General features: G+C 42.0%; 2 protein-coding genes and 1 long non-coding RNA gene across 6 annotated transcripts in view; 2 read left to right on the plus strand and 1 right to left on the minus strand.

Moving 5' to 3' along the window:
- Positions 1 to 1801: 1801 nt before the first annotated feature.
- Positions 1802 to 6993, plus strand: RPL27A (ribosomal protein L27a). Its single transcript, XM_081842508.1, has 5 exons — positions 1802 to 1895; positions 3357 to 3420; positions 3705 to 3780; positions 5254 to 5428; positions 6800 to 6993. The coding sequence occupies exons 1-5, from the start codon at positions 1893 to 1895 to the stop codon at positions 6926 to 6928; spliced, it is 447 nt and encodes a 148-aa protein (XP_081698634.1). The 5' UTR covers positions 1802 to 1892; the 3' UTR covers positions 6929 to 6993.
- A 219-nt stretch (positions 6994 to 7212) lies between these two features.
- On the minus strand, positions 7213 to 9766 carry LOC309330999. Its single transcript, XR_014151681.1, has 2 exons — positions 9697 to 9766; positions 7213 to 9298 (listed from the first exon to the last, which is right to left on the minus strand). It is a non-coding gene; the product is annotated as an uncharacterized lncRNA (long non-coding RNA).
- A 3085-nt stretch (positions 9767 to 12851) lies between these two features.
- The window catches only part of TRIM66 (tripartite motif containing 66), a 58866-nt gene continuing 44553 nt past the window's right edge, over positions 12852 to 27164 (plus strand). The window contains exons 1-3 of one of the 4 annotated variants that reach the window (XM_081840312.1): positions 13294 to 14106; positions 14213 to 14280; positions 18443 to 18518. The gene's annotated coding sequence lies outside the window, so the exon portion shown is untranslated. Of the gene's footprint in view, positions 12985 to 13293; positions 14107 to 14212; positions 14281 to 18442; positions 18519 to 21350; positions 21981 to 27164 lie in introns of those variants that run through there. The other 3 variants (XM_081840313.1, XM_081840311.1, XM_081840314.1) reach the window with 3 other exon arrangements.

Raw genomic sequence — 27164 nt, forward strand, 5'->3', positions numbered from 1 at the left:
TTCATTAGAATTCTTCTGATGTTGGCTGCTGCCTCAATACTAAATGAATAACTAGATTTAGTTTGAAGTTGTATAACTCGTGCTGTAAATCCCTTAGAACACAGTGGGATTCCCCCCCCCCCAAGTAGATATTCATAGGACTGGGCTTGACAGCCCAAAGTACAAAACCATTGTTTTAAACCTTGTTAGAAGCTAACCTCTGCATCTTGGCAAAGTAACAGTCAAACTAATAGAATTTACTAACTGCATCCTAAAAATCCTAGGCATTCCACTTGCAGAGTGGGACTTGTGCAACTCCTGAGGGCTGAGTGATTTGTTCCTTTAGGATTATTTCTTTAAAAAGCTAGAATTCCTGGTTACCCGGTGGAATCTATTGGCATTGCTTTTTAAGCAGACATTACCCAGTGCATTTATGGAATATATTTAAAGAGGGTCGGGGAACCTGTGGCCCTCCAACGTTATTCAACTCCCATGAGCCCCAGACAGCATGGCCAACAACACCTGAAGCGCCACAGGTTTCCTATCCCTGTATTAAAAGATGTAGCAGCGACTATTAGCTTAGATGGGTTGAGAACTTCATAGACAATTGGTCTACTTAAAAACAAAAACTTCAAAGTAAATGTTTGTTCATCGGGTCATTTTTCATTGTTCACAGTGACTTTCTGCATATAAAAAAACAGGCCAGACAAAAGAATAAATGGACACAAATCTGACACCAGAAATGGCAATATTAAAAAGGGATTGGAGGGCATTTTAACTTTCTAGGACTGCATGCCTGACCTTAATGCCCCAATAATGGATCAATGGCACTTTAAAGGGAGACTGCAACATAAAACTGGTGAACTACAATTGATCAAGAGGGTCAATGTTACCAGTGAGATTAAAAAAAAATAAAAATCACACTACATGTGTTAATTGGCATACTGATGTCATGATTAACCCAGCTGGATTTGTGTGCGTCAAAATGGCCACTATTAATAATGCAATTACCACACTGTATTTTTCTGCGTTTCCTTTCCTTTGAACCTTACGGTTTAAGGTTCCATACCACCATCAGTACTAGTGGATGTTCTGCACAATGCCTGTTCCTTTAGTTATGAAATATCAATGTGGTGCAGTGGTTAAATGAAGAATCATCCAATGGGCACCTCTTAAGAGACCACATCCCATAACCTTGCATGCACCCCCCCCAACCATCTCCCCAATATGAGTGTTAAAGTCAAGCACTCACTGAATCCGCCATAGCCTGCTCCACATTAAATCCCACACTTAAACCCTTCTACACGTTCTGCCCCCTACGGAAGTCCACACCCCACTGATATCCCAGACACACACCAAGCACCATACTGAAATTCTCACTGGTAACACTTCCAGTATTTATTTTCTCACAGAAACACAGTGATGTAGGACCCACTGGGGTTCTTATTCTTATTATTCATCAAGAAAGCAAACTAAACCCATGCACTGCACACCAGCTTTTAACCTTTCTTCACACTCTTTTAACAGCCTAAATTGTGTCCCGTCCCCCTCCCCCTCCCTTTAAAACCCTCAAGTGTTCTCTTCCAATAATCAAGGTTACTCCTACAACAAGCAACAAGACTCTTCTGTAAGATCATTTCAGAACAACGCAACGAAAGCGCCCTGGCTAAACTTTTGCACCGGCCACCTCTACTTCCGCCCCTCTCGCCCCGCACATGGAGGAGGCTTTCTCAGAACCGGAAGTGAAGCACGAATGCGTGCTCGTGAGCGGCGGAAACTACGCTTTGAGCTTCGTTGACCCATTCCCCACCCCCGCCTCGCGAGACATCGCGAGAAGAGCGCGCTTCCCCGGTTCTTTTGTGAAAGCTCGCGAGAGAGGCCTCTCTCTTTCCCTTTGACTCTGGCCCAGCAAGATGGTAGGTAGCGATGCGGCGTGCTCGGCCGAGGCGGTTTTGCGGGGCTTCTCCGCCGCCTCTCCGCGCAGCGTGTGAGGAGGGCGGCTTCTGGCTTGAGGCTGGGCCGGGGCCTTCCTCCTTCTCCCTCCTTCTGCTTCGTCCTGCAGTCGGAGGGAGGCGGAAAAGGGGAGCCCTTCCTCGGGGGAATTCCCTGGAGCGGGACGTGGCAGCCGCATCCCTAGGACTGCGCCCCGTTTTTGTTCGCCCCCCCTTTAATTTCTGCAAATAATTCCGAAATGGGCCACGTACATCTCTGCCCGGCGGGGGGGGGGGGGAACCCTGTATGCAAGGGACGGCTCTCGGACACCCCTTTTGAAAGAGGAAGGTTCCTCAGCTCAGAGCACATGGCCTGTAGAAGCTCTTCTCCAGAGTACATAATACTTTTTTGTGGGGGGGGGGGAGCAGAACCTAATAATAATAATACCCTGCCCATCTGGCTGGGTTTCCCCAGCCACTCTGGGCGGCTCCCAACAGAATATTAAATAGTAATAAAAAAGCGATCTATGCTTCCCGGCTAGAAAGACCACACAGCAGAAGCGTTTTCCTTCTTATTTTATTTAAAGTATTTATACACTTCCCCCTGACTGAAATACCAAGGCAGTGTACAGTATATAAAATTAAAACAGCATGGTAGTGTATTTGTTTCATTTACTCAATCTTGTTGCGCAGGCTCAGGAAGGCTAAGAGTATATTAGTGTAGGGGTGGGCTGACTTCAGTTGGTTGTTGGGTGTGTGTTTTTTTTGCTAGATTCAGTTTGTATTAAATTTGCAATGCAAGTGGCTATTCAGGACATTTTAATTTAAAGCATAACTGGGCAGTGTTAAATCTTAAGAGCCTAAGAAGTGCCTTGCTGGATCTGATGAGGATCTACCATTCATGGAAAGAATCCCAACAGCCAAGAGGTACCAGGTTATCTGCCAGCCACTGGTCAGAGGTCTACCTATGGAATATGATCTACCTTCTGTCCACCCCTATAAGCATAAACATAAAGAACCTTATCAATTCCACAAAATGTAACATGCATTAAAAAACCCCACATATATTTATATATTTAACACTTATCTTTTTAAGCCTGCTCTTCAGCCTAAAAGCTGCCTATAGTACCTTACAAAAATCAGTAATGAAACAGCCCCTGCCCTCAAGCTTACACGTGAAAAATATGATCCAAAGGGGATTAGGTGAGAGATTGGAAAAAAGCAAATGTGTTAGTTCTTAGTTACAGAGTTTTTATAACTAAACAGTTCATGAAAGGAGGAGCCAAAAAATTGTGTTGCAACAATTAGTGGGGAAAGGGGGTTGTGCTTAAATTGTTTCATCTGAAGTAGTGTGGTCTGTTAGGGGTTGATAGCCCTTTTACATCAAGCTTTGTTGTGTATGTTTTTCTCATATATATATATTTTACACAAGTCTAATCTTTTAAGCCTTCCAGACTGAGGAAGACCAGGAAACTGAGGGGTCATGTTAGCCATGGCCACGGCCGTATCGGTAAGTGTAGAGGATTATTTACTTGGTTGGTTTGTGCTCATTCATGGTTTCTTCTGCTTTATTATTAGACTAAGTCATGCAGAGGATAACATTAGTAGTGCTTGTAAGCTTCATTTTTAATACTTAGTTATTTTAAGGCGTGACTATTTCACAACCTTGATTGAAATAAAACCAGAGTGCAGGGGAAAATGATGACGGTTACAGTCAGATTGGGAAAGGCATGTAAATACATGTTAATTGAAGTTGAATTCAGGGTTTTAATCTGTTCTTCATTTCTATTATAGGCAAACACAGGAAGCATCCTGGAGGCCGTGGTAATGCTGGGGGTTTGCACCACCACAGAATTAATTTTGACAAATAGTAAGCAATTTTTAACATTTTTTGTCCCTTGTAAAGCATTTAATTATATAATGCAAAGAACAAATCCATAATAGGTACCAAAATAACCTTTACCACCCTGTAGATGTTAATTTTGTTAAATATAGGCTGAAGTGGAATCATAACCTACTCTTGCTTAGGGCCATGAGGCAGTCCATTACACTGTTTCTGGTGGACTTTTGTCCCAGTAAACAAGCGGAGGATTTCAGGTTTAATTTTGAATTAGGTATGCAAAGCTACTTATCTATACCAGAAGTGGCCTGTTTGGTGGAGTGAAGTTGCTACACTGCTGCAGTTTACCTGGATAGGGTGACAGTGAGGTTGGGACTGTGTGTGTGTATGACCAGGAGCACCAGAATGTTTCCACAGCCCAGACTGCAACCATGCCAATGTTCGAAGGGCAGCTCAAACCCATCACATGGACTGCTACTGATCTACAGCAATCGAGACTAGAGTCACATCTAGATATTGTCAGTTATCATGGTGTGCTATAGTACTCGAAGAGAAATAACTGACCTTTATTCACTGACTGCCCTATTCATAGTTCAGTCAGTCACCAGGTTAGTAACAGAAAACTCATATCCCAAACTGGGAGGTGTGGGGCCACCAGGAGGATCGGTATCGTCATTCTGCATGTCTTTGTAATGCTGAGTCAATGCTCTGATTTTCCAAAAGTGTTTGGTGAATTGCTGGGGTTGCTGCAAGGAAACAAATAGAATTGTGTGTCTTTGACTGCTTTCATATAAAAAGCAAGAGCTTGGATGACCTCCCATTATAGCCACAGTTAAGGCAAATATTTATTGTTGGATCAACTACAGCTTTCCCTTTCCTTTAGAACAACATATTTTTTTGAAGTTGCTGTAGCTTGTCTTCTGTCACAGAATATTTGGGCATAAAAGTTACCTGTAATGCAGAACCCCCTCCTGGCAAATTATAAATTTAGGGTGATTTGTGTACAGCAGTGTGTGTGATGTCGTGTTTTATGGTACTTTGGGCACCAGGCAGTGAAATACTGGGACAACTGTGTAAGGACACAGAAATAGACAGGGTTTTTTTCCATCTGATTAGTTTGATTTTTGCTCTAGTTGATTACCTGGAACTAAATAAGTTATTACTTCAGACAATAAATACTCCTTACAACTCTGTATTTTCTTGTTCTTCACCTCTGTGGACCACATTAACTCAGTCTGAAAGTGGCTAGGAGACAATGTCATTGAGGTGTGTGTGAGGGAAATAAGCTGGGTACTAGTAGACTAGATATACCTTGCAATGGTTTTAAGCATAAAAAAAACCTGACGAACCTGGCTAGAGAAATTTAAATGAAGACAATTTCTCATTCAGTAGGCTATGCAATTAATGTTATATACTTTGTATGTCCTCTAGCTAGGTAATGATGCACATGCATTTCAAAATGAGTTACGCATTGACTGTATTCTGCCTGTGATTTCTTGCCAGTCATCCTGGTTATTTTGGAAAAGTTGGTATGAGACATTACCACTTGAAGAAAAACCAGCACTTCTGTCCTACAGTGAACCTGGATAAACTCTGGACACTTGTTAGTGAGCAAACAAGACTCAACTATGCCAAAAATCAGGCGGGATTAGCTCCAGTTATTGATGTTGTACGCTCGGTAAGTTTATTTTGATAATATAAAATGTGTGTGAAGCTAGTTCATTTGTGTAGTATGGTAAGTCCTAAAATTGTTTCAGAGATAAAAGCTGAACTTGTAACACCCCTTACTTGAAAGTAAGGCCCATTGAATTCAGTTGGACTAACATTTGCATAGACACAGTTAGGAGTGCAGCCTAATAAGGATCACAGGTTAGTTTACGGTATAAAAGCACAAAATACACAACACAATAAAATACCACCCACTAGCTTAAAAGGCTATAGTTTAATTAACCAAAGGGGAATGTTTTTGTCTGGCACCTAAAATTATGTAATGAAGGTGCTAGGTGAGCCACCCTGGAGTGAGGTCTCTTAGGCCAAGATGAAACTATTCCAACAAAAATGTCTCAAAACAATATACAAGTTTTCAAGTTCTCCAGAACTCTTCTTCGGGATAGATACTAAATAAAGTTAGGGAGAATTTGACTGGTGGTAAAGCAGACCAAGTCTGCATCTGGTGAGTGTCTAGAGTGCAGATGTTCAAATGAGGCTTTGTTAGGTGCTATGCAGGTTTTAGGGTGCAGGAAACACAGTTGCCAATTGCCTATCTCTGAAAATACAAAACCAGCTGTTCCCTAGGTCTGTCTCCCAGATGTAGAAATAGATGGCGTTCGCTCCCATTCTTTCTCTGCCTCAAACTTTGGCGGCTTCTTTACCATCAAGCCTGATGAAGAGTTGCGGAGAACTGAAAAGCTTATGTGCTATTTCGTAACATTTTCATTGGCCTAATAAAGCTATTGTCATAATTAGGACTTCAGTATAGTTATACTGTATATTAAACTTGATTTTGCTCTTAATATGTATGGCCACCCAGTGTTTGTGTTGAGACTGCATTGTGCACACTGCATTCTTGACATTGGCTTTGTTCCTAAGTGTGCTTTGATCCACTGTAGAATACTGATCACAGGGGGAAGAAAAATATACTAAAGAGTTCCTGGTGGGAACAAACGTAGGATCCAAGTACGTATACAAACCTTTCATGGTATGTGCTCAGGCCGAGAGGACAAAATGATATTTCAACATAGCATATTAGTTTTCTGACAACCCATTTTAGAATATCAAATTGTTCTGTCTGCCAAAGTATTCTTAAACCAAGAAGACAAAGTGAGAAAATACTGAATATGCATGGTGATTTATATTTTGTAATTGGAAAATGTTTGGCAAAACTTTTTCTAAAGGTCATTTGTTACAATGTCATTGTTACATACAGTACGTTGAAATATTTTGCTTTTGATTTGTATGGAAATTGGTTCAGCTGGTAGTGACTGCAAGAGGCTTTGTGTACCTTATATTTGGACTTAAGAGTTTTTGCTAAATCTCCTTATCTTTCCAGGGTTACTACAAAGTCCTGGGCAAGGGGAAACTGCCCAAACAGCCTGTAATCGTGAAAGCAAAATTCTTCAGCAGAAAGGCAGAAGAGAAAATCAAAGAAGTTGGTGGTGCCTGCGTGTTAGTGGCATAAAGGATTTTTCTATGTATCCAGGCTTCAATAAACACAATTTCAGCTGTGTATTCATAAGCTTAAAATTTGAAAAGTATCTCATTGCCAATTCTAATACTCCTAACTTGATTTTTATTGGGGGGAAGGTCCACCAAGAGAGTACACCACCAAGAGAGAACAAGAAGGTCCACCAAGAAGGTCCACCAAGAGAGAACAACTTTTTTGTTCAAAATGTTTTCTTGCAGCTATTTCAATGTATGAGCACAAAAGTGGCACAGGAGTCAGAATTTCCGTTTCAGCCCTTCTCATTGTAAAGATAGGCTTAAACACATGAACCTTGTTTTGTGAAATTGAATGTGTTTGGAGTGTTCTACATGTGAGAGAGCACCTGCACACGAGCAATTCAGACCATGATACCAGTGGCTTTTGTCCCCTACTGGGAACGTGTCTTTCTGTGCCAACTGGTTGTGATTGCCCAGAATTTTGATTGTATGCCATAGTCTTAAGGTGAGCATGTTCACATTACTCTGCTGTTTAATACATATGTTTTTAGGTAGTAAACTGTGCAGTTCACACCAGCAGATGTGAACAAGAACAAACTAGCTATATATTATTTTTAAGGAAAAGCCAAAACATTTTACAAATTTAGGCATATATTTAAATTGAAATGGTTTTTCTTCAGAATTGAATGATTCCCTATGCAGGACATAATTTGTTAAAAAACATATACCAGGACTCTTAAAGGTAGCTCACAAATTCCAGTGTACAGCCAGGAACCAGTGGCATTACCATACCACTCAAACTTCTCTTCAAACTTCTTTAATGCGATAGTCACCACTGGCATTCTCCAGCAGACTACTGGATGCAGGAAATGTCCTTTTCGTGTATCAGGGAGGAGAGTAGATTTTCACTGAGCCCCCTCTATCTACAGTCTTAAAGGTTCTAGAGCAACTTTTCAGAAAAAAACTGGTGAAAAATCCCCTGTACTTTAATATTACACAGGAACTTGGGAGGACAAAGCAGAAATAACTATTGGTTAAGCTAAAGGCTTGTGCATAAGTGGTGTATTAGTGGCTGTGCCACCACTGAAAAAGCGTTCTCATGGTGCCCACAGCAGAGCATCAGTGAGGACTAATATGGAGAAAGATGCTCATAAGGGAAAGGCGTTCCCAAACATACTTGGACATTGTAAAAAGGCAGTACTTTACCAGGGTAAGCTGGCTACAACCTGTTTTGGATCCTACATGTTCCACCAGCTAATTTTGTTTTTCAAAGTGGGCCTGGGCCATAAAGGAGGATCAAGAAAGTCCCTCCAACACCAATCTGTGCGATTACTTTGTGCAATTTTGATGTTGTTAGTCCTATGAACATTCACTGGAGACACATCCACTGGCACGCATTCCTCAAAATTATATCCTCATGTAACAAAAACCAAACAACTTCAGCTTTTATGCAAACTTTTTATTAAAAAATAATAAAATACTTTAAAAATGGAAGTATTCCCTCAATATAAACTCAAGCCTATTCAGAACTATTTAAGAATTGCAATACAAACTTAAGTGGCATTAGCAACATATCAGATGTGCAGAACCCTCAGACTGGATGCAGGCTGACAGAAACAAGTTTACTGAAACATTGGTGGAATGACATACCCAGATTGAAAGTAGAAAGTTGTGCTGGCCGAATGTAAGGTTGATGGAGAACAACTTGCTTCAGTTAAATGTATTTGCAGTTTTAAGAGTTTTGTAACAGAAGGCAGCCTCCAAATCACTACCAGTACACCCAAAGCAATGGTCTCTGACTATAGCATAGATGTAAACAAGCATTTTTGGTACTTGATAATTCAGACTTCTCAAAAGGATTACAAATATCCAGCATTATTTTCCACTTTAAAGTTAAGAGTGAGAACTGGGCGCTTCAGTTGAAGCCAGAAGCCACCACACCCAATGTGACAGATGGGTGTGGTTTGGGTTAAGCAGGCCAAACTGGAACTGGTGATGGGCTCCCCAGCCATGAACAGAACACAATTGAAATTTTAACATGTAGAACACTATTCTTAAACTGGTAGGTAAGGTAGTAGGCTGATCCAAGGTGGTTTGCAACCGGAGCAGTATCACCATGCAAATATATGGTAAAAGAGTAAGAAATGGGTTGCCAAATTCATGTTTGGGTTAAAATCGGGTCCTGGACCTGAAAAGGTTGAAGATGCCTGTAATCCAAAGTCTATTTTTGCTCCTCACAAACTTACCAAGACTACAAAATCAGCAGGTACTCTTAATCCAGCGTGGTTTGGGGGCTCATCCACTTAGCATGCAGAGTTGATCTGGTGCATTGTTTCCCCCCCTTCAAGCAGTAAGGTCTTGTAACAACTTTTCCAAATAATCTGGATGGCTACAAAGGAAAAAAGGAAAAAAAACACAATGCAATGTTGCTGCGTGGCTCATTTTTACTTACAAATCTCTTCCCTTGAAACTGTTTATAGTCACTTTAATCAGCACTCTTGCCTCCCCCAATTTTCAGAAAATTCACTGGAATTCAGGGGAAGGTCTGTCACTAACCTGGTGACTGACTTTGCTACAGAACAACAAAGTCAGTGAATAAAGATTAGTTTTTCTCTCCGAGTACTATAGCACACCACAATGACTGAAGACATCAAGATGTGACTCTAGTCTCGATTAATTATAGGTACACAAGCTTCTTACTCATTTACTGTTTCAACCCAATACGTTAATTCTGTCTAGAACTGTAAACACATATTTTATTTCACAAACAGAAACAGAAAGACTCACCAAGAAAAGATCGCGCGCCTGCTTGAACTTATTCGCTGCTTTTAAACCCTGCTCCCCGCTACTCACCACGGGAAGCAGGAAGCGGAAGAAGACCTTCCTCAAGGAACCTCCCACAATGCTCTAGGGGTGCGTGCGGGGGGGAGGAGGGGCACATAGAACGGGAGAGAGAAGTGAAGCTCGGCCATTCCTGGAGCGGCAACACAGCCTGCACTCCCGGTGGCCATTGAAAGCCGTCACGCTGTGGTGTACTGTGCCGCTCCAGCCCTGTGGCAGCTCTATGATAAATGCCCGCTTTGCATTGGAGGGGAAGGGTGGGGGCGGGAAACCAATCCAGGGGTATACCGGAAGTTTTCGCTCTCATCGAAGTGAAATGCAGTTAGCGTCAGGAAGGCGATGACGTCACCTAGCTTTTGGTCTTGCCACTCAAGTGGGAGGAGAATTCAGCAGAGCCCTGAGGCCAAAAAAAAAAAAAAAAAAGCAAGCTCCTACCACGTACCATTGGCTGATATATTTTTTAAAACAGCAGTCTTGTGGCACCTCAAACACTTACAAATTATTAGAAGGCAGTTGCTGGTGTGCCTTTAAATGCAGCCCTCTTCGCTTGATAACGTCACTGGAGAATGCAAAATTGGAATAAATCCCAGCCAAGTCATTTTGTTGTCCTTTGTATCCAGCGGGGGCCCTTGGTCCCTGAACTGTATGTTCCTCGGAGTGCAGCCTTGCCATTCAGGCATGCTCAGAAGCGAGTCCTTTTGATTTCAGGGGTACTGACTCCCTGAGGCTGCACAGCTATACATATCTGGGACTATGTCCTATTGAACTGAACAAATTCCTTCCAGTAGCACCTTAAAGACCAACTAAGTCAGTTCTTGGTATGAGCTTTCGTGTGCATGCACACTTCTTCAGATACACAGTGTATCTGAAGAAGTGTGCATGCACACGAAAGCTCATACCAAGAACTGACTTAGTTGGTCTTTAAGGTGCTACTGGAAGGAATTTGTTTTGTTTTGACTATGGCAGACCAACACGGCTACCTATCTGTAACTGGAACTATTGAACTGAGTGAGCAGAGACTTTCCTCTGAGTAGAAACACCTAGCATTGGCCTCGGGCTGTCAATATTTATTCCGTACAGTACTTCATTAATGAAGCCACCTGCTGTGCTGCTCCCCTTTCTCGCTTGATCTTCCAAGAAGCAGCTGTATCCTAACTAGCCTTTTCATTTTCCGCGTTGGGAATGTGATGTAGTATCACTTTGCAGCATAGTGGGAAATTTAATAGGTGGCCACCCAGCACTGCTTGGAACACTTGCTATTTACTATCAATGCCAGGTACTCTGGGTGTGTAAGGTATAAGGCAGTCTTAAGGAAGCTGGTCCTGAGCTGTATAGGGCCTTACGTGGTCAGGGATCGTTGTCTCTCTAATTGTGTGTTATTCCACATTCCTCACTGCAGCGGTTTTGTGTTATGCCATGCCAGCCCCATAGCAGCCATTTTGTCCCCAGCACCCTCTCAAAAGTCATTATGTGTCCACTGGCCCAAAAATGTTGTCAACCCATGGTATAATAATAATAATAATTATTATTATTTATACCCCGCCCATCTGGCTGTGTTTCCCCAACCACTCTGGGCGGCTTCCAACAAAACACTAAAATACAATAACCTATTAAACATTAAAAGCTTCCCTAAACAGGGCTGCCTTCAGATGTCTTCTAAAAGTTTGGTAGTTATTTTTCTCTTTGACATCTGGTGGGAGGGCGTTCCACAGGGCGGGTATAGGTCAGATTAAAATAAATGAGAAAGACTTGGGGGACGGGTGAGTAAGCTGTGCTCCCCCCACCTCAAGAAACATAACTATTCCAGGACAAGGGGACATATTTGTCTTCCTGACTCCAAAGCTTAAGTTCAAACAGTGACAAACCCATATACACATCTTTAACATCAGAATGATGCAATGGCACGGGGCAAATATGACACTAGGTGGTGTTGTAAATAAAAATATGCCCTTTTCCCTTATGGGGTATCCAAGAGCCCATATAGAGTCCTTACATAGGTTCCCTATTGGTAGGAGAAAATAACAGAGGCCAACCAGAGAATATTGAGAAGCAAAGCAGCTAGTAAGCTTGATCTTTATTGATCTGTTGCAACAGGGTACTCCCCTCACACGCAGGAGAGGAGGAGGACCCAGAACAATGGCGTGCAAGGCCTTATAATGACTTTTGAAATTGCCACTCTGTAGATCAAGACCACCCCCAGAAACATTATGCATTCATCACAGTCACAGAAGGGGTGTAACCTAAGACCACCCCTCAGATACATCCCACCTACATCACAGAAATTTAAATGTTGTTTTTCTCTTGTCCTTGTTTATCTCCTGTCTGGCAGGTTACTTGATTGGATTTCCTGGGGAGCCTGGCCATTCTTTTGTAGTGGTAAAATACTTATTTCCTGGGCCAGGTCACAGGCTCACACCTTTATTCAAACACAGATTAAGACAGGATTTGTGAAGGAAGAGACAATGGGGAGGCTTTTCCATTTTGACCATGCAGAGAAACATTTGCTCAGTTTAGGAATCAAAATGGTTCCAGGTTGGCTTTCCTGTGCTGATCTATGTACATGTGGTTGTGAACGTTGCCATATATCTAAGACCATAAAATTCCTATCACAGTGGCCTGACTTGTGCTAAATGGGCCCCAGAGCAAAATTGATATTTTTGTGTGAGCATTTCTTGTCCCCAGAATATCCTGGAAGATCCACTTCCAAGCAGGAGATGAACTAAAATCAGGGGCATGAGGTTACAAATGAATGTTATAGAATACACAAGTGTCTTTGGCCACCATAGTAACAAAATCCAGGAAACAGGGCACATATTTTATTGTGTTCCATATGTCATGGAAGGGTTAGAGCATACACCAGTGAGAAAACTCACCATGAACTTCATTGTCTCTACAATACAGAACAGCAACAGCAAACTCCTGATTCCTCCAAGTACGTTTAAATAAAGTACCACCTGGGGATTAAACTATATGATGACACTGTCTACACACAATAATAGAAAGACTGAACATTTTCATTTGTTCCTAGAAACTCCTCTGTTTTATTGTAAATAATTCACAGTGTATCTAATAATTGCAGTTATATGCATCTCCCAGGGATAACAGTTTATTTCCTGAGCAAAATGTAATGGGATTGCTCAACTAAGATCATGCAAAGAAGTCACATGCATCTTAGATAATTACGTTGGGAAAAGGAGAATATGATATTTTGCTGACCCACCAATGGAATATAAGGTTTGTTTTTTATGTCGGACTACTGACCAATTACATAATTTTAGTGATACACAGCAAGTTTTATCCAATGAAAATATGCTGCATAACCAGGTCTTGGGCAGATGTTTCTTATATTGTGTAGAGTTTTTCTTGCTTTTCTCTTGGTAGTATTTGAATAACAGAACTTTCTGAAAATACTGTATATGATCATTTTAGGATCCCAGACCTTTATATGAACTTTTCACTACTGCACCAGCATTCTGCAGGTAAACCCTTTAATTAGTGAAATGTTTAGCATTTAATGCTGGGTGCTTAGACAGTCACAATTTGTGGGTATGGTTCAGTGGCATACTGGCAAATGCTGTGTGTACATTTGACATTAATTTGGCATTCTTGCACACACTGGAAAGTGTGGTATAACATTTGCTTGATATAATGTCATATAGCCTCTCCTCAAATTTTGTGCAAACAAATCAGGTAGTAGCTCAACAAACAGTCTGTAAGCAACTTTACTGTGCTACTGACCTCTGTAGTGATGGTTCAGACACTAGTGACTTGTCCAGCATCCTAATGACAAAGAATGAGAAATCTTTCTTACACAATCTCAAGCTTGGGTCACAGTTTAATGACATTGTTTCTCAAATTATTCAATATTTTCAAATTCACCATTATTGTCTGTGTTCTTTTTACAACTGTTCTGCTATTTGACAATTTATTTGGCTCAATATAAAGTTCTGCTAGAGATGCAAGAAGGAAGCAAAGCTGAGTACCTTAAGCAAATATATAACCTTAGGGCAACATCATGCTTACAAAGCTGTAAGCCCCTGTTCTGTTCACTGGTGCTTACTCTTTAGTAAGTATTCTGTGGATTGCAGCCTTAATATAAAAAGCTCAGAGTTTACTGCTGGGAGAGCCTCCCTGAACTGAAATGAGTAATAGTCACACCAGTGAATCACTCTCTGGCTCATCTATCAGTGTTGTCCATCTTTTCCTTCATGCTTCACACAAGCAGTCTACCTTTTTTATTTTAAAAAGCCAGCTTCAGCTGCAAATTTGCAAAAACAGCTTGAGCCTGGAGAGGAAAGATGTGCTTTGGTTGAACATATGGAGGACACCATCATTCAGACAGCTCCAGCTTGTTGAGTAAGAGAGTGCTGTTTACGTTCTTTCCTTAAGGTGGGGGCTGTGGGACACACACACACTGTAGTCATGAGTGTTTGAAGACTCACATACCCATCTCTTTGCTTAGGGGAAACAGATGGAAAAGATGCAGGAGTTATGCTGTGATGACTTGGAGGCATGGTCTGTCCTTCCCTGGTGAGTTGCCTTTGCTTGCTTACTTACCTTATCCTTGCACCTCAGCAGTGGAGCTGAGGTTCTTAATGGGTGTTTGCATCTGGAGTCCCATGTTCCTGTGAGTTATTGTGAAAAAAAAAAAGGTTAACAACATTCCTCTCCTTCACACCAAGTATTCCTTTTCATCAACATTTGAAGGTCTTAGTTGTCTACCATAAGATAGAGCCCCATGTCCTGCGCCTCGATGTATTTATATATAAATAAGCTGTGTTATGTTTCTGGAGATGATATACCCCTGTGATTTGTTTTTGAGTTATTTTAGACTCCTGCCCTATGACAGCATGGTAGAGTCATGATCGTGGTCATAGCACAGGGCAATCACCTTAGGCTCTCTACTGATCCCTTAGTTTTATTTAACCTGCTCTGTCTTTTAATTTGATATGTTACACTGTTGTTGCAACTGACTTCTGTGCATTAGATGTCAACTGTGCCCATTTAGTCACTGGTGTTAGTGAGGACTGTGGTTTTACTACTCTCTACCTGTTTGTAATCTGAAAACTGTAATTTTTGAAAATTGCTCCGTTATTGTTTTTCCATTGCTGTTTATAGTATTTTAATGGTTTTGTAACTTATGTTTTAAATTGTTAGCTAATGGTTTGATTTTATGAGGACAGGCAGGGTACAAGTGTTGCCAGCAAACTAACCCACTAATCTGATTCAAAGTTTTGTTCTGCCAGCATAAGGAACTAGCATTGATCCTATCCCCATCAAGTGGTTGTAATTCAAAGGCAGAATCACACTGTGGGTGCTTCCAGACAGTCACAATTTTCAGGTGGATTTCAATCATATGCTGGCAAATTCAGGTTGTGCAATTAAAGTTGATTTAGAGCTATTTCACGACAAGCTCACTTCCTTTCAAAATTGGACATTTTGCAATAAGGAAAGTGATGAGAAAATGCATTGGAATGTTTGAGATAACATTTGCTTGCCGGAGCATTGTCTAACCTCCCCAGAAACAAATTGGGATGAATGCTCAATAATTAGCCAATGTCAGCTCACCTCCTTGAAAACTTTATGCAAAGAAATCAAGATGAAATCTCAGTAAACAGGTTGCCTGGATGCAAGCAGGAACTCTGCCTTGGGTTGTTCCCATGTTGTATTGTATGTGTGCCTGGGATTGCTTTTGCCCATAGCAACTTGATGGTGCACTAAATCCCAAGGGTGCTTTTTCAATTAGAGAGCAGTTTGGGTGGTTCTGTGCTGTGAGCTGCTGCGGCTCAAACTAAGGGGAAATCTGCAAGTGTGAGTATGGATATGTTGCACACATTTTACTTAGCTTTTCTGGGGTGTGGCAGTGATGGGGTAGGGAATGGCAGCAATATTTTTTTAGCATGCCTCAGTCAATTCAGAAAATGCCTGACTGTGTCTGCCAACAGATTCTGCAGTCTGTAGAACATGGAGCAGGAACAGTAATTAATTATGTGTCTCACATCTTTTGTTATAAATCAGGAATTATTATGTGCTTAAAAAAACAGAAGAGAAATGACAGGGCAAAGAATCAATCAACAGCGATATTCTCATAGGCCCACACAAGGCACCAGGTGCAAATCTCTAATTAATATGTCAGGAATCTGAAAAGGAAGGAAAACAAATCTGAATCTCAGTAAAATGATGTTACTGTGTGTACTGAACACCATTGAGAGGCAGTGAAAGACAGGAGATACCCTGATTTGAGCCCAGAAAAAAGTAGTCTTTTATGTGTTGGATATTGTACTTGATAACTTTGACTCTACAGCTGTGACAAGGCTAGGCATGATCACAGACTGAATTATGTGGCTATCTATTCCATGATAAAATAAACAATGATGAATTTGGGGCTGACCCATCTATACGATGAAAGGGACATTTTCCTTCACCATTGGGCATTCAGAAATTACTGAATAATCAGCTGCTGAAATGGGGTGGGGAGCAGTAGTTTTCCGAGGGAGGGAGGGGAGGGTAAGGAAAGAGCTCATGGCCCCATTGGGGCAGGGTTAGCAGCATGTTATATGAAAAGAGATGGACATCTTTGGAATAGACAGCGAAGCAAGCATACAGATCCGGGTGGTAGAGTCATCTGAAGTTTTCTGATAGGAGGTGTAACTCCTGTATTTTGTGAATGTAAGTCCTACACTGATTACCATGAACATCTGGTTTTCTTCTGTGTCCTCTCTTGTATCACCCACACGTGGGAAAAATAATTTGAGAAAGCCTCAAAGGTGTTATTTACTGTCTTGACTGAAACATTCACATCCATAACTTCTGTCCAGGACACCTATATGTCTTGGAATAGCCTTGAATGAACTAATCACATAGCTGTAGATGTGGGAACAATTTATTATTCATTCTTGTTCATAACAGAATAGTAATCTGGCAAATGTATTTATCCATTTCAAACTTGTTTGGAGGACCAATGGATATTGTTTGAAGCTGCTTGGAAGGGACTTGCATGGCCATGCCAGTAAGAAGGCTGTGGATAAAAATGAGGAAGCCAAGGGAGGCTGAACTCTGTGGGCAACTATACGGGCATCATCCTAAAATTTATGTGGGAGTTTAAAGCTGCATATAAACTACTAAGCCCAGTTTCCTGGAGATAAGCCTCATGCGACACAGTAGGAGTATACGGTATAGGATTGGGCTGTTAATGACATTGGCATGGGAGGGAGCTAGCTGTGAAGGACAGGTGCCTTTAGAAAGCACATGTGATGCACACGGCCTAAAAGTATCCTGCTATTGTCCATGCTTGCTGAGTGCAGGGACAGGGAACTGCTGACATTTGAACTCAGCATGTTATGTGGCTTTAAAGAGATCAGTTGTGCCGAATGTGCATGTCTGAGCCCGGGGAGTGGAGGGAGCCCTTTTGTATCCAGCTTGTGTGTGTGTATGTGTGCGTATCTGTTAGTACTTTTCCTTATTATGTACAACCTGGTTAGCAGCATCCCTGAACAAACCCTTTTCCTGAGAAACAAATATATTCTTATTGGTTATTAAAGGTAAAGGATCCTTGGACAGTTAAGTTCAGTCAAAGGCGACTATGGGGTGCGGTGCTCATCTCGCTTCAGGCCAAGGGAGCCAGCATTTGTCCACAGACAGATTTCTGGGTCATGTGGCCAGCTTGACTAAACAGCTTCTGGCGCAACGGGACACTGTGACAGAAGCCAGAGTGCACAGAAATGCCCTTTACCTTTCCACCACAGCAGTACCTATTTATCTACAGTCATACTTCGGGTTGAATGTGCTTCAGGTTGAGTGCTTTCGGGTTGTGCTCCGTGGCAACCTGGAAGTAACAGAGCGCATTACTTCTGGGTTTCGCCGCTCATGCATGCGCAGATGCTCAAAATGACGTCACACACATGTGCAGAAGCGGCAAAATGCAACCTGCGCACGCGCTGACGTGCCATCACATCTTACATTCTGTTCAGGATGCGAACGGGGCTCCGGAACGGATCCCTTTCGCATCCCGAGGTACTACTGTACTTGCACTGGTGTGCTTTTGAACTGCTGGGTTAGCAGAAGCTGGGACAGAGCAATAGGAGCTCAGTCCATCGTGTGTATTAGAGCAATCTCTGTGGGAGATGCTTTGCCCTTTCTGAAGCAGGTGAAATTCACTAGATATACAATATTTGATCCTTGAATGGGGAACCCAGCTCCTTTCTGGGTGCTAGAAAAACAGAAGTGCTTACTTATCTGGCATGAGCTGCATCTGCCATTCCCTGCTGCTGAATCCGCTTTTGAGATGTTGCATTTTACCCTGGAGAACTGCGCAGCTGTCTCTGAACCTTCCAGATGATGTCATTCCGTGCCCTCCTTTTCCAAGGGAGTTGCTGTTAAACTCAAATAGCTAACCAGAACTGCTAGTGAACTGCGGGGGTTTTTTTTGTTGGTTTGTTTGCTTGCTTATCATGTAGTAAGTGCAACACTTGTGGGAATCTGAGTGCTGAACTGAAAGCTGAACTGAAACCTCAGGAAAGAGGTTTTGGCTCAAAATTGGGAGCGGCTTGTCTCCCCAAGACTAAGGGAGAGATTTTAGAGAGTGAAAACTGAAAAAGTTTAGTGGGAGTGAGAGGGCTTACTATTGGCAGTGAGTGCATGGTTGTTCTCTCAACTGTTTTAAAAGCTCCATTTGTTCCCTTTCTTTTTTGAGGCATTATAAGTGAGAAAGAGCATCCATCATATTATGAAACCCACATTGCCCTGGGATGACATTATGTCTACCAATGGTAAGGCACATTCATTCCATAACCCTTGTGCAGTTTATTCCCCGCTCCTGAAAAATAGGTGACCACCTCCCAGTCCACCACATGTGAATGAGACAGTGAATTTGAAGGCAGGCATTTTCCGTCATTTTTTTTTAATGGATTCCAGAATGTGAAGCTCACCAAACTATAGCCATCATGACCGCTAGATGTCCAGTGAATAGAAACATTAAAGGTGATGGAGAATTTCACCATATTATTTTTTAAAAAACCAGAATTATAATTGCACCTGCTATTTTTGCTAGCTTCACATTACAGGCCCTAGATTATAGGGATTGCACGTAAAATTGCCTTGTTGAAACCTCTCCAAAGGCAAGTGATGCAATGTGTTACATGCAATGCTGTCTGAAAATGAATACCCCTTAGTTTTAATTAGACATTCACCCGAGGTATGGATGATAGCATAACTTTATTAATCACACCAATAAGAGCTCAGGTTGGAGAGTAAATAAAATGTTGCAAGCAGTTTGCATAAGTGTTCAAGGTGGTTGAGTTGGAGTTGCTTCAGACCTGTTTTGGTCAGTGTCTGCTGCTGCTGCTGCCCACTCAAAAGGCGAGCAGAGCAGCTGGGCTTGGTTAGGTAAATATGAAGACATACAGTACAGCATTTTGTATTTTAAAATACTCCCTGATATCCCCTAATTGGGCCTTAGAGAAAATGTGAATAATATCAAGAGTTCTGAGCAATTGGTTAATGCTCTTTGAGAGTTATTATCCGAACATTTGCTTAGAGAAGCAGGAAGGATGATAAGGCAGGTGAAATTATCTGGGAGATGGATAGAAATTTTATCAGGTTGAAACAAATGTAGGTTCATGTGCATTACTCAGATATGAATTGTCATGATGGATTTTCTAAGTAAAAATCCAAATTCAGATGCTGAATACTACTTTCACTGTTTGACTTACTTAACATAGCAACATATTTAGTTAAAGAATAACCTTTTCTTAAAGTTCTTTGGTATCCAGTGATGTAATATTATATCCAGTTGTTGACATCATCATCATAAGGGCACCTTCAGACTGTTTCTTATTTTGTGGGAGGGATTCAAGCATGTATCAGAAATTTAGATTTGAGCAATAAAAGCTGATTAAAGTGATCCATCATCCTTCACAATAAATTCACTTACAAGCACACACACACACTTAGGAAAGTGATGGACAGGGCTTTTTTCAGCTGGAACTCACTGGAGCTCAGTTCCAGCACCTCTCAGTTGGGCGCCATTGCCATTATAAGAGAACAAGGGAGGCATTCATGGGGAATTCTGGCACCTCTTTTTCTGGAAAAAAAGCACTGGTGATGGGTAAATGCACTGAAAAATGTGAGATGAATGAATGATTGACAGGAAGATGTAAAACTCATACAAACCAATCAGAATGAATGTTCATTGTTGTATAATCACCCCACAAACAAATTAGAATGAATGCTCAATAATGACTGAACATAGTCTAACTTCTGCAAAAGCTTTGTGCAATCAAATTGGAATGAATGTTCAATAAACAGGTTTAAGGCTGGTGGTTCAGGTCACTAACGTGAGCTCTATGTCTCAGTGGAGGCTTTTAAAGAACACTTTAAAAACACAAAACTGTTTCCTTGGTGTGGTATCACTCGTATGGCACCTGTGGCCAAAACACCACGTAAACTAATCCTCATGTTCAACTCAAAGGCCTGGATTCAATGTTCTCTGACCACGCTGTTGTGTTATCATGGGGGTGAGAATAATGGTTGTGCAATATAAAATCCAGCGCAACAGTTTTGCTAGCAGAAGCTTGTTATACAACAGGTTATTCAACAGAAAGTATAATCTGTTTTGCAACCAGCCACAAAAAGCAGGCTAGCTTCCTGCCCTTGTCTTGTAGAAGCCATTTTGCACAGGGCGGCCCAACTTTTCATACCAAGTGGGTCGCACGAGTACCTCAACACTTAATTTTTACCTCACACTTTCAGTACAGCTTTTTTTTTTTTGCGGAAGGGGATGTCTGAAGAAATTTAGTCATAATTTGCTGTTTGGGAACTGTTTGCTCAGGAAAAGGGTACAAACATTTTCCTGTTATTTTTGCCATTGTTTTAGAAATTCAGGAACATAAAAGCTGCCTTATACTAAGTCAGACCCTTTGTCCTGTCTACATTGATGGGAGGGTCTCCCCAGGGTTTCAGAAAGAGGATGTTCCCAGCCCTGCCACTTCAACATGCAAAGCAGATGCTGTACCACTGAGCTATGGCCCTTGGGGTTCCAAGACATAAAAAACAAGTACACCATGGGTCACCATTTAAAAACCAGTGTCCTTGACCATACAGTTTTAAAATTCGGTTTATAGATGGGAAAAATATGAAGCCAACTTTAGCCACATCTGAAGATGACCTAATGAGTTTCATTACTTCAGTCAGAGTTCTCTATAATAATGCATTTTTTCTACAGCATCTCATTTTTGTCTTTTAAAAAGAAGCTTGGATTCAGTTCAAAACAGGTATCGGGAAAGCTTCAAAAGAAGTGGATCCTGCGTATATTCTTCCCTGCCTCTTTCAGTCAAAAGTATAAATAGCATCAATCCATGTGAAGAGGAAACAGTATTTTCAAGACTGATGAGCTACGTCTTACAGAAATTAAGATATCCTAATTTGGACATGGTGATAACCCCAGAACTGAATTTGGTCTATTGATATTCATACATTGTTGTTTGAGTTGTACAATCCCATGTTGGATTGCTTTTTAGATGTACTGATTGCATCATTCTTCATCCGTACAAACAGTGGCTCTCTAGGGCAATGCTGAATACTCTTTCCTCCACCAGCAGAGGTGTAATAATGATATACTGTATTTAAAAGAGGTTTCTGTAAAGCACAGGCTCCAGAAATATACCTTCCTTGGCTTTAGATGACACTGAGTTCTGAAGTTCAGCAGTTGCATAGGTAGCTGAATATGTACCTTGGGGTGAATTATTGTTTGTGATTTCTTCTTGATGGGTTGATAGTAAGACACCTCTCTAGTCTCCGTTTGCAAGCATCTGTTACAAGCCATATTGAGAGTTTCCTTTTAAAGAAGATCTGGCTAAAAACAGAATGATTGCTCTCATTTCTGTCTCACCATGGAATTGTTTTTTTTCCCCCCTTTTTCTATTGATCTGGAAAAACAGCTGAGAAAACGTACCATAGACTGAGAAGTAAGAGGGGAATATAAAGGCACGTTAATGGTCTCTGTTCTGAGCCTAGTTTTTGAAGAGGGCTTTACCAAACAGGAAAGGAGCCCCAGATGAACACCGGGAAGGTCTAGTCATTTTCTCTCATCAGCACTCCTGACGCTGTACAGTAAAAGCTGTTTCCAGGGATTACGCGGTGCACGCTCTTCTGCTTAGTAACAACCCATTTCCTCAGCCAAGAGACACTTATTTGTGCTCCTCTCTTAAGTGGCTGCTTTCCAGAGAGAACAGGTAAGCCAACATGAAAAGTAATTTTTTTCCTGAATAAATAACATAGCCTAGCAGCAGTTTGCAAGGAGGGTGGCATAAGCACTTCCCATTTCTAGTCGGAGCAGCTGTCTGTCAGTTGTGATTCACTGTCTGTAAACAGGCAGAGAGGTTATTTTGCTGGCGTGCTTCGTGTTATGCTGATTAAGTTTGGATAGCCATTCCAAAGGAAAATGCATTGATAATGGGAGCAGCATCATTAAGGTTTAGAAGGTAATAAGAGCAGACAGCAGCGGGGAGGGGGGGTAGGAGTGGGAGTTCTGCATCTCTACAATGTACAGGTTTAAAATTACCAAGTATTGCAAGTGGAGCTTGATTAGCCAGCCCAGGGTAACTGAAGGTCAATTGTATCCCGTGGGGTTAAAGATTCAGACAGCAAGATGCAAACACATTTGTTGTGGACCAAAATCAAGCTGTTACCGATATTTAGGCAGACGATCAAACAGGGGATTTGCCGAATGCAGTAACTGCATCTACCTAAGACTTAGCATTATTTAACAGTTGCCCTTTTGCTTTTTACATTTTTCTGTTTGGGAGTCTCCTTGGTTATCTAGGAGGCCTGAAGGTCATGGTCACTAGAGCTCTCAGTTCTCCAAATACACTGGCTGATTCAGACATACAGACTCATTTCGGTGTTTACATGTTTGGAATACATTTGTGTTTGAATAAGTGGCTTCTGCACACACAGTCTTTTGAGAGAAATGGGAGAAAGGTCTGTCTTGCCTGTCTAAGCATGCATGGGCTTGTGTGTCCATGTGGAAAAAAATACACACTTTCCCAAATTTGGCCCATGACGGCATCCTGATGAGGGAGGGTGCGAGGTTCTACAGTCTGATCTTAGGTAGGCAGGATTAAAATTCCAAAGATGAAGAAAGACACGTTTTAAGATTATTTGCCGGATTTACTTTTCTGTTCCTCATAATATTATCAAAGCAAATCAGTTATCTGCAAGAAAAACAAAAAATCCCGTGTTTTTTAAAAAATCAAAGCCTTTGGGACAGTTATTGTTTATGTAAAAGCCAAACATTTGCTATATTGTTATATTTTTCCCAGTAAGGCCATCATCATCATCATTTTAGTAAAAGCAGGCATCATCTTTAGTATGTGAGCTTCAATTCTTCTGTCCATGAATGCAGAATAAATGCCAAGCAACACAGAGACATGTGTAATAAACCCAAATAGCTGCTAATTTTAGTGATAAGCTGAATAAGAAAGGGGTATTTTAAGTGGAATAGCAGTGGGGAAAGGGATGGTTAATAATTCCTCTGCCCTTTTTCCATTACAACTCAATCCCCCCCAGTCCACTCCCTCTGTCCATTGCTCTCAGACCAAATTCCCTATGTTACTTCTCCACCCCATAGTAGATGTGCAGAGGACAGATTTACCCACCCACCATGCCTGGAATACTGGATACAAGGCTCAAGCAGAAACCTGTTGCTACTTCCTCCACTACCTGACCTGTTGGAGTCTGTTGTGTTGTGCTCCCTGGCTCACCCAGCCAGCAGAATTTTTGAAAAACAAAAGTTGTCAGTCCTCTCATACCCATATGACACTTAAGAAAAAGGAAGCAAAAAGGTATTTCAAACAAGTTCACTGAATTGTTTATAGGAGCCTCCCTATTGCCAGTGTGTTGATCAGAGGTATATGTGCTTCAGAGGATTAACCCCATCCAGTCTGAACATAGGAGAGGACAGCTGTACAACTTTTCTGCCTAAACCTGCATTGGAAAATGGTGTGAAGCAGCCCTGGCAAGAGTCTCAACTAGACCCATGTGTTGCCCCAGGCAACCATCTGGACTCTAAACAGATGTGTATAAAGAGTCAAATCAAAACTAGCAATATTTAATCCTTTGAGGTGGGATATGTACTGCATTTAATAGCTAAACATGCTATGCTGAAGTGGAGTTACTCAGACCCAAAGTCAAGTACTTTGTGGGTTGTGGACTAGCCTCTACTGCTGCATATTAGTTATTTGAAGGGTGCACAGCTAGGCCTTTGGTGAGATCCTTCACACTTTGAAACTGCCTGCCAAGAGAAATAGTAGGAAAGCACATTTACACTCAGACTCAGGGCTTGTTCACATTTATGCTTGTCCTGCCGCTTCCTCCTGGGGAAACCTGCTCTTTACTGCTGAATTGGAATAAACAGCAATTGGATTTTCAGTGGATTGACACCTGCTTTGATTCAGCGGTAACCTGCAGGTTTTCCTGGGGAAAGTGGTGGTGCAGATGCACTGGACAAGCAGAAAATCTCTTGGACCCGTGCTTTCTAGGCATAGGACAGGCAAAGTGTGGACGAGCCTCAGTGACAATTAGAAAGCATTGTGCATGCACTCTCTCTCACAGCCACACAACCCAAACTGTGCACACATTGCCAGCTTAAAACACACCTAGGTTGTTCTTTTTCTCAGTTCACATTGAAGCTGGTTTGGAGAAAAATGCATAAAAACGCAGTATTTCATGAATGTATAGATACAGGATGTCAGATGTACACCACTTCCCAAACCAGCGCTGGGGGCGCACTGGATGCAGAGTAAATGTGAATGTGTACACAGCCCAGGCTTTGTCTAGTTTCAGCAGTTTTATTACCTTCTTTTTTATTACCTACTTTTATTTCCTTTATTACCTTGCATGTTTTTGTTGTAGTTGCATTCTTATTTTAGTCTGGCTTATTGCTTGTTTTGGTTGTATCACCTGTTGTCAATCCCTCTGGGTGGGGTACAAATTTAATAAATAATATTAATGGAGTGCAGTCACATTTTATACACAGCTCAGATTTTGTCCCGTGTTTCACACTTCAAAAATGCCACCCAGGACTCCAGACTCATATTTAGAACTCAAACGTTGCTATTACTTATTTCTACAGCACCATCATAGTGCACAGAGCAACACAAGTCCGCTCACCCTCTCAGTGTGGCGGCATTGCGGGACGGCAGAGGCGCCTCCTAAATCCCTGATGAGGGTGGCTGTCTGGATGAGTGGCGGGGGCGCTCCAGCTTTCAGGAGCTGAATGTGAGCCCAGGATTGGCAAATGGGAGTGCAGATTTGGATGCAGGCTGGGCCAGGGGGAGGAGCTGATGGAGCAGGAGGGCTTCCCTCAGGTCCATGCCCAGGTAATTTAAGCAGCCCATATCTGGGGTCCTTACCTGGGTTTTCCCATCGTGCTTAACAGAGTAAAGGTAAAGGTAAAGGGACCCCTGACCATTAGGTCCAGTCGTGGCCGACTCTGGGGTTGCGGTGCTCATCTCGCTTTATTGGCTGAGGGAGGCAGCGTACAGCTTCCGGGTCATGTGGCCAGCATGACTAAGCCACTTCTGGCGAACCAGAGAAGCTCATGGAAACGCCGTTTACCTTCCCGCTGGAGTGGTACCTATTTATCTACTTGCACTTTGATGTGCTTTTGAACTGCTAGGTTGGCAGGAGCAGGGACCGAGCAACAGGTGCTCACCCCATTGCGGGGATTTGAACCACCGACCTTCTGATCGGCAAGCCCTAGGCTCTGTGGTTTAACCCACAGCGCCACTCGTGTCCCCTTAACAGAGTAGCACAAGCCAAAAAGGCAGGCTCTTGCCTTGTAAAGCTTACAAGTGAAACTGGGTAATTAGGTGCAAAAGTGGTTCAATGGAGAATATGTATCATTATGCTGTTTTAATTCCTTCATCTCTGTTGCTTGCAGCCTAAAAAAATAAGCACAGTAGCTTTTATCACTGTGTGTAATGGCCCCACAACAAGATAAGTTCTGGTTGATGCTTTGCTTACTAGCCAAATTTTTTGCAGTGATGAAATTTAGGCAGGAATACAAATGTGAGGCCCATCTTATAATGTGAAAATAAAATTATGGGTGGGACAATAGCACAACTCTGTTGCCACAGCACATCCTTCCTTAGTTCTTCCTGTACCCCTGTTGGGTTATAAGCTCATCTGGAAGGTATGTAAATATGAAAAACATTATTATATTGAAAGATTTAACTGCCAGTATTGCTGCAACATTATCCTAAGAAGCTTAACTAATAACTGTAGATACAATTCTACGCAGGCCAAGTTTGGGCTGGATATCACAACATTTGTTAGCCCTATCAGATCATCTTCCATGCTTATTGTATTTTTCCATGTATAAGACAATGCTTTTTGTTAAAAATAAAAAAGGCAAAAATTGGGTGTCGTCTCATACACGGATAGTGAATGCAGAGGCGGGACGTGCGATTAATGGCAGCAGCAAGCAGGAGATTGGGTGGGTGATTGGTGGCTGCGGCAAGGCTTGCTGAAGATTGGCTGTGGCTGTGGCAATTGGGCAGGTGTTTGGCAGCTGTTGCGAGGCGGGAAGTCGGCGGATGGGCTGTTGGTGGCGGCAAGCGGGTAGACAATTGGCGGCTGCGGCAAGGTGTGCAATTGGCAGTGGCTGTGGCAAGCAATCGGCAGTGGTGGGCAGGTGGGTGAGTGGTTGGCGGAAGTCACTTCCCCCACCCCCACCCCCAAAAGCTAAACAACTTAATTTCTTAATTTTGGGTTAAAAAAATAGGGGTTGTCTTATACATGGGGGCATCTTATACATGGTAAAATACGGTAATCCCTTGCTTTCTTGGATGGGAACAAGATGTTCTGTACAGGACAGCTTTTATATCCCTATTACTCAAAGGAAGCACAGTTTCAAATCCCTACTCAGCCATTCAATAGTAGAACATGCGTAGGGTCCCAGGTTGAACCTCCCACATCTCCAGGTAGGACTAGGAAAGTCTCCCTGGAGCAATGTTGCCAGTCAGTGTAGACAAGACTGACAACAGTGTAGACAACATGGACCAATGGCCTGATGCAATCTAAGGCAGCTTCCTATGTTCCTCATGGTGAACTAGTCCTAATTATTCTCTCTTGGCCTAGTTTATTGCATCACTTCACACTGAAGGAGCCCCAAAGCAATTTACAGGGACAACATACAAGAAAAAGCCATTAAAATGAAATAAAGGTACTTTAAAATGTGCATTGTCCAACAACCTAAAAAACTACCCCTACCATATAAGGATGAACACACAAAACAGGACCAAATGCCAGAGCACTGGTGATGTCCACATGCTCTGGAGAACAAACACATATTCACCTGGCACCAGAAGGATGACAAAATATACCAGTCAAGCCTTCCACAATCACCCGATGTG

Source organism: Podarcis erhardii (assembly GCF_964252035.2).
Source record: "Podarcis erhardii genome assembly, chromosome: 1".
Classification (NCBI taxonomy): Eukaryota; Metazoa; Chordata; class Lepidosauria; order Squamata; family Lacertidae; genus Podarcis; species Podarcis erhardii.